Raw genomic sequence first — 24400 nt, 5'->3', positions numbered from 1 at the left:
TACAGGAGTCAAATATGCCAATGCTAGTGCTCTCTCTTTAATAAAAGAGAAAATGAAAGAGGAAAAACAAGGAAGAAAAAAATTAAATAAATAGATTGTGGCGGGAATGTAGAAATAGCGGTTTGTACACCTTTCAGTTGGTGTCCATTGTACATGAGAACACAGGAGAGTAAGAGGGAGCGATATGAACAGATCCACAGATCCTAACCCTCAGGCCATCCAGACATAAAGTGACCCCTTTCTCTCCTAATTTAAAGGCACCTAAACACCACTAATATAAATTGCCTGAAAAACTAAACACGGTGTGAATCTACTGTATAGTGTAATTTCATGTTAGTTCCCCCGGGTACATTTAAATCTGCATAATATCCATTTATAGAAGTCAAATAAACAACAGTTCTGAGGTAGCGCACTACTACTTCTCATTTCCTCTACAATAACATTTGACTGATCATGTACGCTAACCGTAACATATTCAATATTGAATCAAATCAATGATGGCAGTAGGTGTTTTTGACTCCCGGTATATCGAAAAATGATTCACTTTGGCTAATAGGCTAAGACACATTTCTGTTTTTTGTTGTTGTGTTGTATCAAAAGTGCATGTGGTGTGTGTGTGTGTGTGACGAGTCTTCTCCTATTCTACAGTATTGGATGTAACAGTAAAATGATATCGGTCTTGGAGAGGGGGTGGGTGGGTCTGTGTCACATGTCCGTTATCTCTCCATCTCTCTCCTCTCTGTCTCTAAGGGGTGGGGGGGTCCTAGACGTAACCCCCCAGGCAAAGCAGTAGCAGCACGTGCACGGTGAGCAGGTAGAGGGACACCAGCAGGGGTGTGCGCTGGCGAGAGCAGAAGGCCACGCGCAGCATTCTCATCAGGCCTGGCCCGCTGCTGCTCCGAATCTGATGGGGGGGGGGAGAGGGAGACAGAGAGAGACAGAGAGAAGTATAGACAGTTACAAGAGGCAGTAGTAGTAAGACTATTCTTACATGGCAATCGTGAATGGACATTTCATCTTTATAAATGTATCCTGTGTAAATAAATACAGGGTGTTGGTTGGTACTTACTCGGGTGACAGAGCCTCCTGGTGGCTCAATGAGGACAGCTGTCTCAGAAGCAGTGAACTGCCCTTCGTGGGCTGACTGCCATTCACCCTGGTTGATCCTACAGCAGATGAGTGAGGAGAGAGATACTGAGTAAATACTATCTGACACACACAAGAAAACACTCAGACAAGTTCCAACACAAATATGCCAAACGATTACTTGAGGCCAATAATCCCATTATCAATACAGTAAGTACCTCTACAAATCTCAGAGCAGAATATCTCTATAGAGCCTGACAGTCACAGCAGTGAGCTGACATGCTCATTCCTCATTAGAATCACACAGTGTCAGTGAGTGTAGTGCTGTAGGGGAAGGCAGAGGATGACCTCTGTCATGTGACAGGTGTTAATAAGCTGTGATGATGACTCCCTTACAGTTTGAGGTGGTCCTGGGCGGCCATTAGCTGCTCCTCCACAACCATCCTATACTGCTGCTCCTCATCCAGTCTGACAGACATAAAGAAAGGACACATTAGCTTGTTGGACATATAAGCTTGCGTTATCATGGGCTGGGGCTGTGTGGTGTTGAATGTGTTTATTGTGTCTGTTCTGTTTGTTATTGTTCATGTTTTGTGTGCTTGCATGTTGGTTTGGTCATTGGTAGACAGAATGTGTGTGTGTACTGTATGGTTGTGTGTTTTTAAAGGGCGGTGTTGTGGGGTTGAGAACTGGTACCTGCGCTGGAGCTCCTTGAAGTCAGCCCTGAGGCTCTCGCTCTCTGAAGGGCCACTGTGCTGCTGAGGAGCTCCGGGGGCACTGTCCACTTCCCCGGTCTCCTGGGTGCCACAAGAAATAGTCAAAATCTCTAAACATAGTAGAAATCACTATAGTAGAGTCTTAAATCCCTCCAGAGATGTCAATGTGTAAATCTAGTTCCTCTTTGCCGTAGTGCAAACATTATCTTTAAAAACATATGTTCAGTATGTATCAACTAATACAGTGCATGAGTCAGAGCAGAGTGATATCCAAGGGCCTGCTGACCTTGCGCTTGTCTTCGTGCAGTTCCTGGAGCTGCCTCTGGAGGGCAGTGCAGCGGCTCTCTGCCTCGTCCAGCCTCTGCGAACTGCCTTGGAACTGGGAGGAGAGGTGGCGATTCTCCTCAAACACCTGCGAGAGCTGAGGGGAGGGAGGGACAGCAAGGGGCTCAGCAGACTGTACACACACACACACACCAAACCAAAAGAACGAACAAAAAGCAGAGAAGAAATGATGAAAGAAAATGGAAAAGGGGCATGCAAGGGAAATTAAATGAAGAGGAAAGAGCCAGAGGGAGACACGCAGATGAAAAACGTAATCATCCAATCCATAATCATGCAATTAAGTATCTTTCATCCAACCATGTAATTTAGTATTGTAAGTCAGAGAGGGTGATCAGTGATAGTTGTGAGATAGCGTAGTAGTAAAACAGAATGATTGTAGGTAGGGTTGTTAGACATGGACAAGAGGCTATGGGTGACAGGAAGGAGGAACAGTCTGTGGTCTCTATACCTTGTTACTGAGCTCTGTAATCTGCTGCTCTCGCAGCTGAAGATCATTCAGCGGGCCACTTTCTGATTGAAGGACCCCTACTTTAGATGACAGGTCTGCCCCAAGAGGTGCCTGAGTACAAAAAACAACAAACGAAGAATACATAAATAGCCATGGAGAAGAACAGAGGTGAAAAATAATCACACCATTAACATTCAAATACATCTCTTAACTGCACAAATGTTTAACCTAAACCTAGATTTGTAGATAACATTGTCCAGTAGAGGCCAAGTGTACGTAGCAAGCAGAATGCAACTTGCCACAGTCAACACTGCTGTTATTTTGTATATTGAACTGCGCGACCAAGACACTATCCACTTTATATTTGTACCACAGTCATACTTGACATAGCACATTCATCATTTATACTGTATATCCTATTGTGAAAACAGCAGTTTTATTACTACACATACTACCTTCCTTTAATTACTTGTTATTTTGATTGACTTTTGATTATTATTGATAGTGTACTGCAATGTTGAGGGAGCTAGCGCACAAGTATTTCACTGCACCTTTTATACCCGCTGTAAACTCTGCACGTGACTTATACAATTTGATTTGAACATTAACAGCAGTAGGCTCCCGAGTGGCGCAGCGGTCTAAGGCACTGCATCTCAGTGCTAGAGGCGTCACTACAGACCCTGGTTCGATTCCAGGCTGTATCACAACCGGCCGTGATAGGGTGTCCCATAGGGCGGCGCGCAATTGGCCCAGCGTCGTCCGGGTTTGGCCGGGGTAGGCCGTCATTGTAAATAAGAATTTGTTCTTAACCGACTTGCCTAGTTAAATAAAGGTTAAATAAAATAAAAAAGTAGATTACGTCGGCCATCTCACTAATCCCTGGTCCAAGTACAGTAGTTATCAGTTGCAGATTTAGAGGTGTCCTCCTCCTCACCTCTCTCTGGTAGTGTTCCTCCAGTGGTTTGGGCCTGGTGGTTTGGGCCTCCTCCAACATGGCACCGAGCTGGCGCACCTGCTGGTCACGGTCTGAGAGGGTGGCCAGGGTCTGCTGCTTCAGGAGCTCTGCCTGGGCCTGCCAGTCAACCTGCTCCAGCCTAGAGAGAGAAAACACACACTCAGAGAGGAAGCCACAGACAGATATACCTATGTAGCCAATGCATACACACTCATATACATCTAAACATGATTAAGATTGTTTGCATTTTAAATAACATAAGCAGCTCTGTGTAATTTTGATGTGACTGTTTGTGTATGAAGTGTCTCACCTGAGCATTTCTAATTCCTGCTTCTCCCTCTGTCTCAGGTTGTCTAGCTCCCTCATCCTGTGCACCATCTCCTCAGCCCTCCTCCTCTCCTCCTCTAGCTCCTGGCTGAGTCTAGACAGCTCTCCTCCTCCCAGTCGAGTGAGCTCTGAGTGCTGCCGCTGCAGCTGTTCCAACTACAGGACAGGGAGAAACAAAGCTTGTGTTACTGTGGATACTGGTATATGAAAACACTATGTGCAGGTAAGCTATGATGTGACTACCATTTTGGTTGTGTTAGTAGTGCTTTTATGGAATACTTTGTGTAAAATGGAGATAACTCTGGTTGATTACCAGTCTCTCCCTGTCGTTCTGCAGGGCTGACAGGGCGTTCTTCAGTCCCCACACCTCCGCAGTGGATCCTCCAGGGCCCGTGGTGGGTGTCTGCTGGCCCCCTACCCTGCTCATCTCCTCCAGTCTGAGGCTGAGCTCCTGGGCCTGGCTGAGGGCCTGGTCCCTGCTGCCCTGCAGCGATGCCATGGCCTGGCCAAACGCCTGGTTCTGGGCCCGGAGCTGGCCGGCCACCTCCCTCTCCTCCAGCAGCCTCTGCTCCATGGTCAGTAGGTCCCGGGCCAGCTCAGCCACCCTCTCAGCCGCTGTCTCCGACTCTGTGCGCGTCACCCCTCCCTCCCAACGCAGTTCTTTCAGCTCCTTCTGCCGAGCCTCCTGTTCCTCTCTTTCCTTGGCAAGGCTCTCCTCCAGGCTCTCCACCTGGGCCCTGGCAGCCTGCAGCTGCTCCCTCAGCTTCTCTACCTCCACCCTGGGAGCATCTCTAACCTGCCTGTTTCCACTATCACCAGCCTGGCTGAGGGTCTCCCTCTCCACCGCCTGAACGAAAGCCTCCCCTCCCTCCAGGCTCTTGATCTTAGCCCCTAGCTCTTCTCTCTCCTTCTCCAGGGTAGCGATGTGCTCCAGCTGGCCGGACAAGAGCTGCTTGTGCTGGGACTCCTTCATGGTGAGGACCTGGGTAAGGTCGTCCCTGTAGCCGTGAAGCTGGGCAGATAGCTTTGCCTTCTCTGCGTGGAGGTCATCCTTCTGGACCAATAGGGAGCGCAGCTCCTCCTTCAGACTGTTATTCTCTGCGGCAGCCTCCTGGATCAGAGCGTCCTTTTCCATCATCACCTGGGACAACACAGACACATTATGTAGAGGGATGGGTTATACAACTGGGGCATGAGGAAGACATTCTAGAATACTATCACACTAATAATATCACTCTTATCGCTACATTCATTTTCGATGACATGTGTACATAAATAAACATGGACCATATACTACCGGTTTACATTAAGTGTAGGAGAATCCATTCAGAATGTCTTGTTGACCTGCTATTTATGCCTCTGTACACATGAAAAAGCTCTTGAATTAGAATCCCTTTAAATGAGGATTACTCTATCCATAAGTGTTATTGTTCTTTTACCTGCAGATGTTTCTCCTCCAGCTGTTTGTACATGCCGAGTACTCGGTCTCTGTCGTCCTGTAAAGAGCCCATGGCCTTGGTGAAGGCGTCCAGCCTGGCTTTGCTGTGGCTCCTCTCCTCCTCTGCCTTTCGCAGCCGGTCCTCCAGACCTCGCACCTCCTCTCTCCTCTCCTCCAGCTCCTTCTCAGCCTCCTGGGCCCTGGCGTCAGCCTCCATCCTGGCCTCCTCTGCAGCCTGGGGGGAGCAAGCATGTAAACAGTCAAGAGGATGTAGGGGAATGGGTTTAAACATTTTCAAGCTGGTAAAACAACTTGATAGCTCAATCAAAATGGTAACGTCTCAAAGAGTCTGTAGGGAATTTTGACACCCTATTTTGAATAAATGTAGAATTTGACACTGTACGCATTAAAATTAGCAACTATTCATTGTGATCACAAAACATGACATAAAGCAGAGAGAAAACAATAGTGATGAATACCTGTGTCACGGCTTGCTCCTTCTCCCCCAGCAGCTCCACCTCTCTCCTTTCCTTCTCACTCAGATCTGTCTGCAGGGTCTCTGTCAGGGTCTTGGAGGAGCGCAGGTCTGTTTCCAGTTGTTCCACGCTCAGGCCCAGCCTCCTCTCCTCTGCTTCCCTCTCCTTCAGCTGGGACCTGGCCTCGTTGGTCTCTCCCTGCAGCTTCCCAACTGCCTCTTCCAGGGCCTGGGCTCTGTGGCGGAGCCCCTCCGCCTCGCTCTCCAGGGAGGCCAGCTGGGCGCGAGCCTCAACCAGGGAGGTCTCGGTCTGGGCTAGGGACTTCTGAAGCTCCCCCCTCTCCTGCTCCAGGGCAGCCTGGTTCTCACAGAGCGTCTTCTCTTCCTGCTCCCATTTCAGCTGCCACTGCTCGTCTGCTTTCTGCAGTCTGGACAAAAAAAGTATTTTAAAAAACATTACATAACGCAGTATAGTGTATCACAAAACTAGCAGCAAATTGGGGCAATTTAATTAAAATAATGATACAAAATGTAATAAACTTTGTCAGGAACAGTAGCCATTTGTACCTGTTCACTGTAAGCTGTAGCTCTTCTCTCCGAGCGGTCTCTTTCTGCAGCTGTTCAGCCAGATTTCTGGACCGGGTCTCTCCCTCCCGCACCTCGGCCTCCTTCCCCTGGAGGGTGCTGTTGAAGCGACTCTCCCACTGCCGGGTCTCATCCAGCACGCGGTCCCTGTCGTCCTGCAGGGAGGACATACAGCGCGAGAAGGCAGCCAGTCGGGCCAGAGACTCATCCAGGCGGGCCTGCATCTGCTGGGCCTGTCTCTCAGCGGTGTCAGCCAGCTCTCTTGCCTCACGGGTGGCATCCTCCTCTCGCTCCCTCTCCCGGTAAGACTCCTCCAACCTCAGCTCAATCTGCTTCAGCTCGGCTCCCAGCCTGAACCTCACAGAGTCCAGACTCTGCTCTGCCTCTGCTTTCAACTCAGCCTCTCTCTGTAGAGCGGTCTGCTCACAGGCTCTCTTCTGAGCTTGGGCCTGGCTGGACTCTGTCTGGGCCTCAACCAGCTGGGCTTTGCAGCTAGATAGCTCAGCCTCAGTCTTCTTCAAAGTGTCTGTGACTTTGGTCCTCTCCAGACAGGCTTGCCCAAGCTCTTTGTGGACCTCGTTGCTGCCCAGTTGCAGAGCCTTTCCCTCCCTGGCCATCTCACTGATCCTTTCCTGGTACTGGATGCAGTCCTTCTGCATCTGGCGCACCTCCAGCTGCTTCTCTCTCAGCAGCTCCTCCAGCTGCTTTGCCCGGCTCTGGCTGCCCTCTTTCACCCTCTGGGCGGACTTCAGCTGCTGCTCCAGCTCTCTCTGCTTCCCTGACTCGGCCTCTGCCTCGGCTCTCTCTCTCTGGGCCTGCCTCTTGTCCTCCTCCAGCCTGGCGGCCCGGTCCTTCTCGCTCTCGGCCAGGGCTTCCAGTTCGGCCCGCTCCCTCTCCAGTCTCTCCACCTCCCGCTGCAGCTCCGCAAGGCGCTCCCGGCTGTCTGCCGCGTCCTGCTGGTAGCCGGCGATGCTGCCATTCAGCTGGGCCAGCTGGTTCATCAGACGCTCCTCTAGGTCGTCCTTCTCTACCTCCAGGCTGCTGTGGAGCTCCTTGAGCTGGGCTTCCCTTTTAGAGCTCTCCTCCATCTGGCTCTGTTCCTTCTCTTTACTCTCCTGAAGGCGCTGCTCCAGAGAGGCTAGTCCAGCGTTGAGTTCAGCCTCACGCTCTTGCCACTGTTCCCTCTCTGACTGTAGGGCTGCCTCCATTTCCCTCAGTTTTTCCTCAATTACGGCCTGTTCACTTTCAGACATGTCCGTCTTCACTGGCTCCTCCCTCGGGGTCTGTTCCTTCTCTCTACTCTCCTGAAGACGCTGCTCCAGAGAGGCCAGCTCAGCAGTGAGTTCAGCCTCGCGCTCTTGCCTCAGTTCCCTCTCTGACTGTAGGGCTGCCTCCATTTTGCTCAATTTCTCCTCAATTAGGACCTGTGTCCTTTCAGTTGTTTCGGTCTTCAGCGTCTCCTCAAAAGAGGGCATTTCAGGTGCAGCCATCTCAGACTCCATGGCCTGACTATGTGGCTCTATGTCCTGAGGCTGGCTCTTAACTGGCTCTTGGGTAGTTTCAGGCATGACTGTACTAGACTGCTGGACAACAATAGACTCCTCCACTACATCATCAGAGCTGGGGGTTTTATCTGGAGCTAATCTGTCCCCTTTCTCTAGCTGTTGGGATAGTTGCGCCCTCAACTCAACAGCCTGCTGTTCTAAGGAGTCCCTCTGTGCCGTAGTGGCATTCAAATCAGCTTTCAGAGCCTCAAGCTCCTCTTTGAGTCTTTCAAGTTCTCCTTTGAGTGCCTTGTCTTCCCTTCTTATTCCTTTCTTTTCCTCCATCTCTCGGAGTCTCTCATTCTCCTCCTCTAAATCCATTATTTTCTGCTGCTTGGTCTTGGCAAACTTCCTCATCTTGTCTTTCACAGTGTCCACCTCTTTCTGGGCCACTTCTTTCTGCCGTTCAGCCTCCTGCCTGGCTGTCTCGTGGGTCCTGGCTCTAGCAACAAGCTCCTTCCTCTCCTGCCTAGCAGCTTCCAGCACACGTCTCACACGCTCTGCCTCATCACTCACGTTCTCATAGGACTTCAGCAGAGTCTCATACTCATCCTTCATCCCCTGCACCTTCTCCTCCCATTCTCTGCATGCCCGGGAAGCCTCCTCTTTGGCAGACTCAGCCTCTCTTTTACAGAAGTCTTTCTCTGTCAGCATACCCTCCATGGCCAGCTTGAGGCTCTCACAGGACCCCCCAAGGCTCTGGTTCTCCACCAAGGTCCGATCGACCTCCTCTATCAGCCTCGCTCTTTCTGCTCTCAGCTTCTCCAGCTCGACTTCTCTAGCCTCCATCTTCTGCTGCAGTTCAGTGATGACTTTCTCAGTGGAGGCCAACTCCTCTTTCTGGCTTTTGTTCTCTTTGAGGGCCTCTTTGCGGGAGATAAGGGCGGCCTTGAGCTTCTGCTGAAGCTGCAGGATCTTGGCCTCGCTGCCTTTCTCTTCCTCCTGCCTCTGGAGGACCTCAGCCTCCAGTCTCTGGCTCTTTTCCTGCTCTGCTCTCAGGCCTTCCTGCAGAGAGGCTTTTGACTGGTCTTTCTCAGACACTGTCTCTTGCATGGACTGTAGGAGGGAGCTTTGCTCACCCAGCTGCTGGCTAAGCTCCATGATCTCATCGTTCTTGTTGCTCAGGAACTGCTTGAATTCCTCCACCTCTGTCTGCAGGATGGCAATGGTGGACTCAGCAGAGTCTGAGGCAGTTCCCTTGGCAGCAGCCTCCAACTCTGCTTTCACAGCTTCTGCATAGGTCTGAGCCTGGAGACACTTCTCCCTCAGAGTCTCCAACTCCTCATAGACATGTTCAATCTGGCTCTCCTTCTCTCTCAGGGCCTGCAGCTCTTTGCCCAGCTCTAGGAGCTCACTTTCCCTGAGTGACAGGCTAGCCTGGCTCTCCTGCAGCTGGCCCTCCAACTCTGTACGGGATGCCTTCTCAGCCTGGACCTCTTCTTTCAGAGCTTGTAATGAGGCCTCAATGACAGCTGAAAGTAGCTGAGAGGGTTCCTCAGCACTGGGAATGGGTTTATCACCTTGTTGTTGTTGTGCTTCATTCTCAGGTGCGGCAAAGTCCACCCAGTCTTCCTGGACCCAATCTCCTGCAGCTGGCTTCTCCATCTTCTCCGCTGCAGTGTTGGTCTCCAGCTCGGCATGTACCCCCTTCACTGTGCTCACCTCTTTCTGTGCCTGCAGTTCCTCAAGCTCTCTCAGTTTAGTCAACAGCCCATCTCGCTCACCGGTCTGCTCCTCCAAATGCTCCAACAGCCCGTTGTACTCTTCCTTTTGCTGCTTTAGCTGTTCACGGTGGTGCCGGTCCTTTTCTTTGGCCTTGCGGATGGTGTCTTTGCGAGAGTCCTGGGCCTCCTGGAGTTTCTTTTGCAGTGTTTCGCAATCTGACTCCAGTGAGGCCACCTGGGACTGCAACCCAGTGATTTCAGCTGAGGTGCCTGCCTCTGGAGTCTGCTCAGCTCCCTCACTCAGCCTTCTGTTAATTTCAAGTGTCTCTTGCAGAACCTCCATTGTCTCTTCTTTGGACCTCAAGGCTTGTCTGAACTCTTCAAGAGTAATCTCAATTGCCATAACCTCTTGTTTTCTGTCTTTTTCTAAAGCTGCTACACTTGCAGGGGCTTCCTCCGTTGCTTTCCCTACTTGCCCTTTCCTTTGATCTGCCTCTTTCTCAAACTCCGCAACTTTTGTCATCAGCTCTTTGCGCTGCACCAGGGCTGCCTGCAACCTCTTTTTAATGGTGGCCACTTGGGTTGTCAGATCCTCTTTGTCCTTTCGCAAACTAGCGAGCTCATCACCATCCTCTAAATGACTCTCCCCTGTCGCCTTCTCCTTTTCTCCAGCTTTCTCAAGCTCAATTATCTGCTCCTTCAGTTTCTTATTCTCAGTGCTCACCAGGAACTTCTCCTCACCTGCCTGGAGCAGTTTGGCAGACATGCCGTTGCTCAGCTCCATCATCTCCTGCTCTTTCTGGGTGATACGCAGTTGCAGCTCGTTAATCTCAGTGTCCCTCTCAGACAGTACAGCTTTGGCCATGTCCCTAGCCTGGGAGAACTCCAGCAGGCTGGCCTCCATGTCTTGGAGCTTCTGCTCCAGCTCAGAGGAGGCGATCTCCCCTTCTTCCAGCTGGGCGCTCAGCATCCTGGCCTGGCCCTCCTGCTCAGAGAGAGAGTGCTGAGCCTCGCCCAGGTCTGCCTGCAGGGCCTGGATCTTCTGCTCTTTGGAGAGGCCTTCTGTCTGCAGGCTGGCCAGCTGCTCCTCCAGGAGATGCATCTCCATGCTCTGCCTTTCCAACTCAGAGCCACTGTGCTTGGCCACCGTGTCCATCTCTGACCTGGCTGACTGGAGCTCTTCCTCATATCTCTGGGCCCGGGACTCTGCCTCATCCTTGGCAGCTGCCAGGGACCTAATCTCTTCCTCCAGGCCTTGGGTTCTCTCCTGTGACTCTAAGGCAGCCTCTCTCAGTCTCTGGAGCTCAGCCATGAGCTCACTGTACCTGTTCTGCAGATCATCTGCTAGGGCCTGGGCAAACACCTGTCCAGGGGCAGAGTCAGAGTCAAAGAGGGTCGCCTCCTGCTGGCTGAGGTGCACCTGCACAGTCTCACGGATGATGACCGATGAGGACTCCACCTGGACTGTGGATGTTTCCTGCTCAGAGCTGTTCTCTTCCCAGGATTGCAGCTGGAGCTGGCCAAAGTCCTGCAGTATGGGAGGCGACTGCTGACCTTCATCTTGGTTCACAGCCTCTAGGAGGGTCCAGCTGCTGTGGGCCACCTCGGAGTCACTGCTAGTGACCATCTCATCAGAGGAGGCCCCCTTAGATTCTCCGGGAGAGTCAGACTGGGGTTCAATGAGCTCCGGACTGCTCTCGTTATCAGCGGAGACTGACAGGATTGAGCTATCCTCTGCCACCAGGGTGGTGTCCTCCTCTTGCGTGTCTTCTAGGAGGTCTGGCAGCACTGTAGGACTGTCGCAGGGGGCAATGGCGGTGTCCTCACTCTGGTCTAGAATCTGATCAGCGCTTACCTTTAATGCATCACTGGAGCCCTGCTCTTCAGCCAGTGCAAGACGGTCTCGCAGGGCAGCCAATTCATTGTCCTTCTCCAATAGCCGCTGCTCCAGAGCCAATACTTGGGCTGGGGAAATCAATAAAGATTCAAATGAATAGTCAACCTAATTATCTCACAATACACAATTAATTGATCATAGCTGAAATGCCAAAACAAAACAGATGTTTCATGTAACCCGTGCAGGAACTTAAATAAAGCTTCCTAAAATTCGCTCCTACCACTTATCTCTCCTATTATTCTAATTTAATAGGTCTACAAGTGGCGCCTCCCAGTAGTTCATGACTAGGCCTATATATTATAGTTTCTTTAATCTTTTTACTTTAAATGTTAACAATTCAACAATTTAGATGTTTATTGACATACTGTTAATATACCGTCAACACTGTTGACATACAGTCAATACTGTTGACATACCGTGGAGTTGCAATCTACTGTAGAGATAGCCTGCAGAGCTCTATCATACTATCCAGGTCTGTGCCCAAACAGTTTGAGCTTCTACTTCTAAAAATCCACCTTTCCAGAAATAAGTCTCTCACTGTTGCTGCTTGCTACAGACCCCCCTCAGCCCCCAGCTGTGCCCTGGACACCATATGTGAATTGATTGCCCCCCATTTATCCTCAGAGTTCGTACTGCTTGGTGACCTAAATTGGGATATGCTTAATACCCCGGCCATCCTACAATTCAAACTAGATGCCCCCAATCTCACGCAAATTATCAACGAACCTACCAGGTACAACCCTAAATCCGTAACCATGGGTACCCTCATAGATATCATCCTGACTAACTTACCCTCTAAATACACCTCCGCTGTCTTCAACCAGGATCTCAGCGATCACTGCCTTATTGCCTGCGTCCGTAACGGGTCCGCGGTCAAACGACCACCCCTCATCACTGTCAAACGCTCCCTAAAACACTTTAGCGAGCAGGCCTTCCTAATTGACCTGGCCCAGGTATCCTGGATGGATATAGATCTCATTCCGTCAGTAGAGGATGCCTGGTTGTTCTTTAAAAGTAATTTCCTCTCAATCTTAAATAAACATGCCCCATTCAAAAAATACAGAACTAAGAACAGATATAGCCCCTGGTTCTCCTCAGACTTGACTGCCCTTGACCAGCACAAAAACATCCTGTGGCGTACTGCATTAGCATCAAATAGCCCCGCGATATGCAACTTTTCAGGGAAGTTAGGAACCAATATACACAAGCAGTCAGGAAAGCAAAGGCTAACTTTTTTCAAACAGAAATTTGCATCCTGTAGCACTAACTCCAAAAAGTTTTGGGACACTGTAAAGTCCATGGAGAATAAGAGCACTTCCTCCCAGCTGCCCACTGCACTGAGGCTAGGAAACACTATCACCACCGATAAATCTACAATAATCGAGAATTTCAACAAGCATTTTGCTACGGCTGGCCATGCTTTCCACCTGGCTACCACTACCCCGGCCACCAACTCTGCACCCTCCGCTGCAACTTGCCCATGCCCCCCCTGCTTCTCCTTCACACAAATTCAGACAGCTGATGTTCTGAATAGCTGCAAAATCTGGACCCCTACAAATCAGCTGGGCTAGACAATCTGGACCCTTTCTAAAACTAGCCGCCGAAATTGTCGCAACCCCTATTACTAGTCTGTTCAACCTCTCTTTCGTAACGTCTGAGATCCCCAGAGATTGGAAAGCTGCCGCGGTCATCCCCCTCTTCAAAGGGGGTGAAACTCTAGATCCAAACTGTTACAGACCTATATCCATCCTGCCCTGCCTTTCGAAAGTATTTGAAAGCCAAGTTAACAAACAGATCACCGACCATTTCGAATCCCACCGTACCTTCTCCGCTATGCAATCCGGTTTCCGAGCTGGTCATGGGTGCACTTCAGCCACGCTCAAGGTCCTAAACGATATTATAACCGCGATCGATAATAGACAGTACTGTGCAGCCGTCTTCATCGACCTGGCCAAGGCTTTCGACTCTGTCAACCACCGCATTCTTATTGGCAGACTAAATAGCCTTGGTTTCTCAAATGACTGCCTCGCCTGGTTCACCAACTACTTCTCAGATAGAGTTCAGTGTGTCAAATCGGAGGGCCTGTTGTCTGGACCTATGGCAGTCTCTATGGGGGTGCCACAGGGTTCAATTCTTGGGCCGACTCTTTTCTCTGTGTATATCAATGATGTCGCTCTTGCTGCTGGTGACTCTCAGATCCACCTCTACGCAGACGACACCATTTTGTATACATCTGGCCCTTCATTGGACACTGTGTTAACAAACCTCCAAACGAGCTTCAATGCCATACAACACTCCTTCAGTAGCCTCCAACTGCTCTTAAACACTAGTAAAACTAAATGCATGCTCTTCAATCGAACGCTGCTGGCACCCGCCCACCCGACTAGAATCACCACTCTCGACGGGTCTGACCTAGAGTATGTGGACAACTACAAATATCTAGGTGTCTGGTTAGACTGTAAACTCTCCTTCCAGACTCACATTAAGAATATCCAATCCAAAGTTAAATCTAGAATCGGCTTCCTATTTCGCAACAAAGCCTCCTTCACTCATGCTGCCAAACATGCCCTCGTAAAACTGACTATCCTATCGATCCTTGACTTCGGCGATGTCATTTACAAAATAGCCTCCAACACTCTACTCAGCAAATTGGATGTAGTCTATCACAGTGCCATCCGTTTTGTCTCCAAAGCCCCATACACTACCCACCACTGTGACCTGTACGCTCTTGTTGGCTGGTCCTCACTACATGTTCGTCGTCAAACCCACTGGCTCCAGGCCATCTATAAATCACTACTAGGCAAATCCCCGCCTCATCTTAGCTCATTGGTCACCATAGCAGCACCCACCCGTAGTCTGCGCTCCAGCAGGTATATCTCACTGGTCATTCCCAAAACCAACACCTCCTTTGGCCGCCATTCCTTCCAGTTCTCTGCTGCCAATGACTGGAACGAATTGCAAAAATCTCTGAAGCTGGAGACACTTATCTCCCTCACTAACTTTAAGCATCAGTTGTCAGAGCACCTTACCGATCACTGCACCTGTACACAGCCCATCTGAAATTAGCCCACCCAACTACCTCATCCCTATATTGTTATTTATTTTGCTCTTTTGCACCCCAGTATCTCTATTTGCACATAATCTCTTGCACATCTAGCATTCCAGTGTTAATACTAATTGTAATTATTTTGCACTATAGCCTATTTATTGCCTTACCTCCATAACTTGCTACATTTGCACACACTGTATATATATTTTCTGTTGTATTTTTTTGACTTTGTTTTTTTACCCCATATGTAACTCTGTGTTGTTGTTTTTAATCGCACTACTATGCTTTATCTTGGCCAGGTCGCAGTTGTAAATGAGAACTTGTTCTCAACTGGCTTACCTGGTTAAATAAAGGTGAAATAAAAAAATAAAATAAAAATAAAATACTCTGTCTACTAAACCACCAGTCTTTTAGGTTTAGTCACAGACTGTGTAAAATGGGTAAGGCCTGTAACCGCATCTGCGTCACTATGCCGGACTCTGTTGTCAGCGGGGCCTGTGACAGCACACAGTGGCCAAGCCTATGCAAACATCAATAGAGGGTATGTGCGCTGCTAGCAGGATGTATGACTGGTCAAAGTCCTGGGGGTTGGCTTTCAGATTCAAATAATAAAAATACACACAAAAGAATAGGTCTCCTTACCTTTTTCAGCATCAGACACTTTTTCCACAGATGGGTCAGTCACATACTGGACCAATGACTCACTAGCAGCCTAGGAGAGCAAGGCAAACGCCTGAGTTATTTCTGAACACACAGAGGGTGTAAACTTTATGACTTAACTCATAAATCCAGTTTCACACAGCTGTAATGTAGTTACACAATAGTTACACTGTAGTTATGATGGCCCAGTGTGTGAAGGTCAGCCCAGGGCTGCAGTCATAACAGAGGATCAGTGGAGAGGCGATTAGCATTTCCTTGACCCAAACGACAGGAGGACATTCTGCCTCAGCATTTACTAACCCCAACCACTGTCCCTCAGGCTGTCCCCTCTAAAATAGATCGTTGCCGACTGACCTGCCCCAGTAGTCAGGGCAGAGACCAGTGAGACTTCCCCACATGAATAAGCATGTGTGACACTCAATGTGCTGACTGGGCAGTCCTCACAGCACAGTGAAATAACAGTACACTAATAGATCATATTGTATCAGACTGTAAACACATACAGCACAAACGTCTATAGAGGGTTTGTTGCTTTCTATTGTGACTCCGCACAGTCAACAATTGTATTTGGAAAGGAAATTGTCTAACAATCAGATTGAACATACAGTGCCTTCAGAAAGTATTCACACCCCTTGACTTTTTCCACATTTTGTTGTGTTACAGCCTGAATTTAAAATGGATTAAATTGAAATGTTGTGTCACTGGCCTACACACAATACCCCATAATGTCAAAGTGGAATTATGTTTTTAGAAATGTTTCTAATTAATTACAAATGAAGAGCTGAAATGTCTTGAGTCAATAAATAGTCAACCCCTTTGTTATGGCAAGCCTAAATAAGTTCAGGAGTAAACATGTACTTAACAAGTCACATAATAAGTTATCATGGACTCACTCTGTGTGCAATAATAGTGTTTAACATGATTTTTGAATGATTACCTCATCTCTGTACCCCACACATACAATTACCCCTCAGTCAAGTATTGAAATTCAAACACAGACTCAATTACAAAGACCAGGGAGCTTTTCCAATGCCTTGCAAAGAAGGGAACCTTTTGGAATATGGGTAAAACATGTAAAAGCAGACTGAATATCCCTTTGAGCATGGTGAAGTTATTAATTACAAACATGGTGGTGGCTGCATCATCTTATGGGTATGCTTGTCATCAGCAAGGACTGGTGAGTTTTTTAGGATAAAAATAAATGGAATAGAGCTAAGCACAGGCAAATTCCTAGAGGAAAACCTGGTTCAGTCTGCTTTCCAACAGACACTGGGAGAGATTCACCTTTCAGCAGGACAACAACCTAAAACAAAATGCCAAATATACACTGAGTGTATAAAACAGTAGGAACACCTGCTCTTTCCATGACATAGACTGACCAGGTGAATCCAGGTGAAAGCTATGATCCCTTATTGATGTCACTTGTTAAATCCACTTCAATCACTGTAGATAAAGAGGAGGAGACAGGTTAAAGAAGGATTTTTAAGCCTTGAGACAAGTGAGACATGAATTGTGTATGTGTGCCATTCAGAGGGTGAATGGGCAAGACAAAATATTTAAGTGCCTTTGAATGGGGTATGGTAGTAGGTGCCAGGCGCACCAGTTTGTGTCAAGAACTGCAATGCTGCTGGGTTTTTCACGCTCAACAGTTTCCGGTGTATCAAGAATGGTCCACCACCCAAAGGACATCCAGCCAACTTGACACAACTGTGAGAAGCATTGGAGTCAACATTGGCCAGCATCCCTGTTGAACGCTTTCGGGGGGGGGGGGGACGACGACAACTCAATATTAGGAAGGTGTTCTTAATGTTTTGTACACTGGAGTTGCTCACCAAGACGACATTGAATGTTCCTAAGTGGCCTAGTTACAGACTTACATCGTCTTGAAAATCTATGGCAAGACTTGAAAATGGCTGTCTAGCAATAATCAACAACCAACTTGACAGAGCTTGAAGAATAAACAAATAAAATAATGTGCAAATATTGTACAATCCAGGTGTGCAAAGCTCTTGGAGACTTATCCACAAAGCATCATTGCTGTAATCACTGCCAAAGGTGATTCTAACTGTATTGACTCAGGGGTGTGAATACTTGTGTAAATTTGATATTTCTGTATAAAATGTTCAATAGATTTACTAACATTTCTAAAAACATGTTTTCACTTTGTCATTATTGGGTATTGTGTGTAGATGGGTGAGAGAGAAAAAATCTATTTAATCGATTTCGAATTCAGGCTGTAACTAAATGTGGAATAGGTCAAGGGGTATGAATACTTTCTGAAGGCACTGTAATTTCACTGTTTGTGTGCAAACATTTGACATAAATAGATGCCATATATTAGCAGAAGTCTTGGTTCATTGTTCATAGTTTTTTTGGCATTGCATAGCTTTTCAAATAACGAGCCTTGTAATATATCCATAGCTCTGTCTTTTACACAGATTAAAATGAGCCCATACTACTGCAGCTTATTCTGCTGATTTAATGTCCTGTTAGTGTGAATAAGTCCACCATTTGGTCAAATGACAGAAATAGACGAACAGAGAATCTAGCAATGGGTACATCAGACTGAAGAATATGGTAATTTGGGGTTCACGGATAATAAACCATATGAGCTATTTCCCCAAGAGTACATTTTGATGTTTATTTTCAGGTTATTACACGATTCAAAACAAGCTTGCAACATATGCTTCCTTAATTAATTTAGTAGTCGTAACAATCCCCTAACTTCATTTAGTGCGTCTGACTGCTCACCATTCCAATCTGCTGCTCCAGCTGTTGTATCCTGGCAACTGCCTCTTCACCTTCTGCGGTGCTCTTATCCAATTGTTCTGAAAGAAAAACAACACAATTATGAAATACGCTGCAAGCAAGCCGCTTCTTAGGGTACCATGAATGCCTTAGATTTAAAAAACATAACAAAGAAACTTGCTTGATAGTGTATTTGGTTTTCTTACCTTGCAGAGTCTCCATGGTGTGGGTGACCTGGACACAGCGTTCCTCGCTCTCCCTCTGCTCCACCCTCAGCCTCTCCAGCCGGGCCTCCAGGGCCTGCAGGGTACCCAGGTACAGGGCCGGGTCGGTGGGAACGGGTCTCTCCTCCTCAGCCCCCTCTCCAGCCAGAGAGCGCAGGCCTGTCAACAACTCAGCCAGGGCCTCTCCTGCCCTTTGCCCCTCTCCATGCTCCTCTCTTAAGGCAGCAAGCTCCTTCTCCAACCTGGCTACTTCTCTGTTGGTCACCTCCTCCCGCTCTCTAGTGGCCCACTCCAGTTTCACTGTCAGCTCCTCAATCTGGGCTGCTCTGTCTTTCTCTGAAGCCTCCAGACTGGCTAGCTGGGCTGCTCTGTCCCGCTCGGAGGCTTCCAGGTTAGCTCGGAGGGCCACCAGCTCTGCCTCGGCCTGGCTGGACCACCCAGCCCACTGCTGCCTCTCCTCCTCCCTCAGCCTGCCAGCCTCAGCCAGCTCCTGCTCCATCTGGCGGAACTGAGCCGTGAGTATCTGCAGAGAGAGGGAGAGGGAGAGCAAGAGAGAGAGAATGAAGACAGATGAAGGACGGGGACGGTAGGGTCTACAACGAGAACTGCCAGTCAAACAGTGACTTTCCATTTAGATGAGAAATGCGTTTGCCCCTCAGCCCTTAAGTAACATGCAATTTGTCAATCACCAAACGTACTTACTCAGAGTCAGTGTCACTCTGCTGTCACACTAGTAACTTGGCGAATAATGTTATACAGTACTCTCTGTGGGTCCTTCATTGTGAAAACACCATTCCCACTATGGCTATAAACTGACCAGCACAGTAGAGCGTGTCTGTACCTGTTTCTGCTGGTCTGCATTGTTCAGCTCCCCCTGCAGCATCTCCAGCACCTGGGAGCGTGACCGCATGGCCTCCTCCTGCTCCTCACAACGCCGCTGGGCTGCACGTAGAGCCTAGCAAGACACACACTAAGGGCTTGGGTACAGGCTAAAAACAGTGTATAGGACCTGGCCTGTATGAATGATTGTACTAAAGTGAGTAAGAGAATTAAGTTTGTACCAGCTCAGTGTCGTTCTGCCTCTGCACTGTGACCCTCAGCAGCTCGTCCTCATGCTTCTGGATCTGCTCCTGGAAACGTTCGTCCTTTTCACTGACAACCGCCTGGAGCACGCAAACCTAAACGCATGACATCTCTGCAGTCAGCTAAAGGGCCCTTTTTTTATACAATGCAATCCAGAACATTTTCATTGAAATTGGCACCTGCTCCATGTGTGCAGCTTCCTTTTCACACAGGGCCTGTTCGGACATCTGGAGGCGCTCCTCGAGGTTCTTAGCCGAGGTCTCTACATCACGGAGCTTGCTCCTCAGCTCCTGGAGTTCCTCCTCCACAGCAGGAGCTGAGCTGGTGAAGGAGCTGTCTGGAGAGCTCTTTAGGAAATAGACACAAGGATTTCAAAATGTTATTGATGAGACAAAACAGCCTAGCATAGACCAACCTGGCTGTAAAAAATCTACATCACTTTGACTCTATACATAACAGCTAAAATACACATCAGAACCATGCTTATTGTATGTGGAATCATTTGAACTCAGCTAAAGGACTTACTGTTGCTCCCTCCTGCCCCTTGAGGTCAGCAATTTGTTTGGTCAGAGCAGCCATCTTGGCTTTGGCCTGCAGCTTCAGTTTAGTGAAGCGGGCATCCGCCGTCTCCCTTTCGCTCTGTAAACACCAACAAACACAGCATTGAAACTCACGTTCCAGCAACAACAGCATAATCTCAGTATATTTCTGACCACAATCTTTATTTGACAAGAAGTGCATCAAATCTGAAAATTTCATGAACCCAACCCACACAGGACAGAAAAAACATATAAGCTATGCATTGAGGGCACATTCATATAAAAGCACTGCACTCATTACATTTTATATTTTAGTCATTTAGCAGACGCTCTTATCCAGAGCGACTTACAGTTAGTGAGTGCATACATTTTGTTTTTCATACTCATGTCTCACACACACACATACAAAGTCAAAGCAACACATGCAGGCCCACAAAACCAAAGGCACACGCACCCACCCGTACCCAGGCCTCACCTTGAGCTGCGTTTCGAAGGTGGCCAGCTGGCTGTCCTTATCTCTGACCACCTCCTTGAGATGCACCGTCAGCTGCTCCAGATGGGCCAGCCTCTCCAGGGGCTCCTCCTCCACCCCAGGCCCAGACTCCTCAGAGGCCCCGGGGGCATCTCCAGGGGGGAGCTGGGGGACCAACATATCCTGCACCAGGGCCACAGAGAAGAGAAGTGGATAAAAATATGCGCACTTGGAGAACATTAAGGCCTCCAAAGGTGATCCGTTAGAGCAGGGTTCCCCAAACTCGGTCCTGGGGCCGCCCCTGGGTGCACATTTTGGTTTTTACCCTAGCACTACACAGCTGATTCAAATAATCAAAGCTTGATGATGAGTTGGTTATTTGAATCAGCTGTGTAGTGCTAGAGCAAAAACCAAAACATGCAGCCAGGGGGGGCCCCAGGCCCGAGTTTGGGAAACCATGTGTTAGAGTGCTGATCTAGGATCAGTTTTGCCTTTTAGATCACAATGGATTGATTATTATGGACAGAGAGGACCTAATCCTAGTTCAGCACTACTACTCTGAGACGATTGATAAATATGGGCCCAGGACACAAAACATGTGCCATGTTATGTAAGCTTGTGAGGGGTTGAGGGAGGCTCTCTTACCTGAGGGGCTCCATCGGGGGGCTCGTCCCCAGAGAGCTCCTGCAGGACGTTGGTAAAGCCCTGGGACAGCCGGCTGAACATGTAGCCGAAACTGGTGGTACAAGACACAGAGATATCAGGCCTTTATCTGGACAGGTGGGACCTGGGTCATGGTCAGTAGGCTTCAAAAGATCCTACCCAAAAAGTCCTTCAAGAGGTCCTACCTAAACGTTCCCAATATATTTTGGGGTTTTCATATCTTCTGAGTCCATAGATGCCACTACAAAATAAATGATAAACGTATCAAAAGTTTTTAAATGGTGAATATTCCATGCAGTGTTTCTTCCAATGCAAGATCCATAATCAAAGTAAACCCATGTCCTAACATGGTAGTTTCACCTTGCTTTGACATGTTAGATGAGATTTTTGAGAGATGCCCAAGATTCTAGAGTTTGGACATTGAGGGTTCTATCTGAATCAATCATAATTTATAAAGCCCTTTTTACATCAGCAGTGTCAGAAACTGAGCCAAAAAAATCTCTATGGAGTTTGCATTATGATGCATTTACAATGTTAGTTCCCCTGTTTTGTTATGATTCACATTTTTGTGTATAGAATTTATTTTAAGACAAAAACATAGATTATTTGAGTCAATCAATGGAAATAAGTGCAGTGGAAGAGAACAATTTAGACCAGTGAAATTATAGAATGAGGGTTCCTGGACAGTCAATCAGTGGAGGCTCCTCGGAGGAGGAAGGGGAGGACCATTCTCCTCAGTGAATTACATAAAAATAAAAATAGTGAAACATAAAAAAAAGTTATCAATTTTAAATAAAACTATACTAAATATATTCACGTCACCAAATAATTAATTAAAACACACTGTTTTGCAATGAAGGTCTACAGTAGCCTCAGCAGCACTCTGTATGTTAGCACCATGGTGTAGCCGGAACACAGCTAGCTTCTGTCTTCCTCTGGGTACATTGACTTCAATACAAAACCTAGGAGGCTCATGGTTCTCACTCCCTTCCATAGACTTACACAGTAATTATGACAACTTCCAGAGGATGTCCTCCAACCTATCAGAGCTCTTGTAGCATGAACTGACATGTCCACGCAATCAAAAGATCAGAGAATGAATCTAGTACTGAAAGCATAAGCTACAGCTAGCTAGCACTGCAGTGCATAACGTGGTGAGTAGTTGACTCAAATAGATAGAAAGACGATAGTTGAACAGTTTTGGACAAATTAATTTCTTCCAAAATTAAGGAAAAGCGAGAGAGAGAGAGAGAGAGAGAGAGAGAGAGAGAGAGAGAGAGAGAGAGAGAGAGAGAGAGAGAGAGAGAGAGAGAGAGAGAGCGTGCGCAAGAGGGCTAGCTATATTTGGTTGTATGTTTTTTTTTTTTTTACTTTCACTTACTTAGCTAGTTTAGCATACTCAAACACCCGGCTCAAACAGAGAGAGATGCTATGTTAGCTACCTGGCTATCAAACACTGGAACTTTTCCACCGGTTCTTGTACTGAAGCAAACGTAATGAATGGGGGTTAATAATACCTGAATTTGTCCAATAGAAATTAACATTTGTAACTGTTGGACTAATGATTACTCCCTAGATCAGCTAGATACAGGCAAGAGTGTGCAAGGCTTGATTATTCAAAATGCTCTACTTTAATTCATAGGCTCGGTTGTATCAACCTCATGATGGGTACAGGGAAAATTAGAGTATCATGTAGTAGCCTAAACCTAGCGACGTTACATTGAGCTGGGTGAAGGGAATATGAATGACAGTCATCCAATATGCTGTAATAGAAATAAGGCCATGCTCATAAAAAAATCCTCCTCCCTCATCTTAAACGGCACCGACCGCCACTGCAGTCAATCATCCTTTGTGTCAATAATATACCTGTGGAAACATACATTTAAGGGCATTATTGTTATTGTTTCGTGACCCAGATAGTTCGTGGAGAGGGCCTCGAGGTTCGAGTGTCACCGGACAAAACCGAACACTGCCGAACAATAGGGCCATTCTACTGCGGCTGCGTCACTTCGTTTTGCCCACTAGCTCCTGAACGGCAAAGATTAAGGGGAGAGATGGATGGATTACTTTCTGAACAATTTGACAGTGCTGTCTCCAAACATAGTAAGAGTATTTTATGTATATACATACATCGGAATTATGATGCTGTATTGGTTGTGCATGCATAAAAACAGCACAGTAGACAATCTCAGAGAGAACGCGAACGACGAGTTAGCTTTTCAGTGCACGTAGACAAGCAGCTAGCTAGCTGGCTAACAAGAATAATATGATAAATATATCACCGTGCCTGGTTTCTTTGGAGCGTGTGGCAGCTGTTCTAAACTGCAACTCTGGGAATGGTGTGCTGATAGTTGAAAGAACGAGGCACTAACCTGTATGAGTGCTTCTCAGATACTAGTTTCTGCTTTTTATTTGATAAATCTCCTCTGCTGGATTTCTGTGCATAGCCACATCACCAAACATACCGGAAACAAAACTTGCAGAGCAGCGATTGGCCAGTGGAGGATTGCGCAACAGTAAGGGGGCGTCTGTAAATTCCGACTGTTTACCATTTTCTTCTAGAGACCATCTTAGGGTCATGGACATTTAAAAAACTAAAAATGTGCAACATGCGCCAGAACAATCTCTCTCTTTTTTGCCAAATAATGTTTTTGTCTTTTTATACCACGATTAACCTTCTTATCCTTTTTCATTTGAAACCACACAACTGAATTTATTAGGATGGGGCCGGGGCATGACCCACGGGTCAATCTGATCATCAACAATGGAAGACAACTTGCACGAAGCCTCCTCCTGCTTGCACACTACACCACAGTGTTTGTGACCTTTGTGAGTCGCTCTGTGAACTGGTTCGTGCAGATGCTGAAGTGGACCACACTGTTTGCACGGTACACCGCGTCGGTTTTTGACTCTGTCTACAGACACTTGCATTGGTGGCGTAGAAGGGGCGGTGGAGGGGTTGCCAAGCAGATCTGTCCCAGCCTTGACACAAAATCAGGGTGACCAGAGTAAACATTTCAAGTCTCTTTAAACCTGAAGAAGTCTTTAAAAAATGTTTTCATGGTTTTAACCTAAAACCCTAGCACTAACTGGACAGCCTGCTCAAGACATCAAATCGGAAGATCTCACTGATCTTTTGGGAAAATGAAGTGCAACGGTGGTGAGAGAGTTGAAGTAGAATGGAAGGAGCCCCTTACTGAAGTCATTCAGTTTTAGCATTTCATTTTTGTATTACTAACAGTATAGTGTTTTACAGTATATGCATGTATCAGTTGCATGTGTATTCCTTGTACTGTATAGCCAATATTAAAGTTACATGTTTGAATATTCATATCATAAGCTGCTATAATAATGTTCCAGGAATGCTTCTCCAAAACCACTAACAGGAGTGGAAGAATCGGGCATTACACACTTACATCTCTGGTATTGTAACACTTTTATAAAGGGTATAACATCAATTCAACTACACTACCTACCTATAA

General features: G+C 47.4%; 1 protein-coding gene across 2 annotated transcripts; it reads right to left on the bottom strand.

Moving 5' to 3' along the window:
• Nucleotides 1-15: 15 nt before the first annotated feature.
• LOC121579065 (golgin subfamily B member 1-like) lies at nt 16-23372 on the bottom strand. 2 transcript variants are annotated; one of them, XM_045215343.1, is made up of 22 exons: nt 23291-23372; nt 20901-20991; nt 20259-20438; nt 19770-19883; nt 19424-19591; nt 19223-19339; nt 19003-19116; nt 18144-18684; nt 17941-18017; nt 15172-15241; nt 6358-11548; nt 5795-6218; nt 5317-5550; nt 4191-5018; nt 3861-4033; nt 3530-3689; nt 2596-2706; nt 2089-2259; nt 1783-1883; nt 1483-1554; nt 1070-1166; nt 16-904 (listed from the first exon to the last, which is right to left on the bottom strand). In XM_045215343.1, the coding sequence occupies exons 2-22, from the start codon at nt 20979-20981 to the stop codon at nt 764-766; spliced, it is 9165 nt and encodes a 3054-aa protein (XP_045071278.1). In that variant the 5' UTR covers nt 20982-20991; nt 23291-23372; the 3' UTR covers nt 16-763. The 2 variants fall into 2 exon arrangements, with proteins under 2 accessions (XP_045071278.1, XP_045071279.1); XM_045215344.1 differs by having other exon boundaries at nt 2089-2223.
• Between the last annotated feature and the right edge of the window lie 1028 nt (nt 23373-24400).

This window comes from Coregonus clupeaformis, unplaced genomic scaffold, assembly GCF_020615455.1.
Source record: "Coregonus clupeaformis isolate EN_2021a unplaced genomic scaffold, ASM2061545v1 scaf0424, whole genome shotgun sequence".
Classification (NCBI taxonomy): Eukaryota; Metazoa; Chordata; class Actinopteri; order Salmoniformes; family Salmonidae; genus Coregonus; species Coregonus clupeaformis.
The sequence above is the reverse complement of the archived record's forward strand: the minus strand, read 5'-3'. Positions and strand labels throughout refer to the sequence as shown.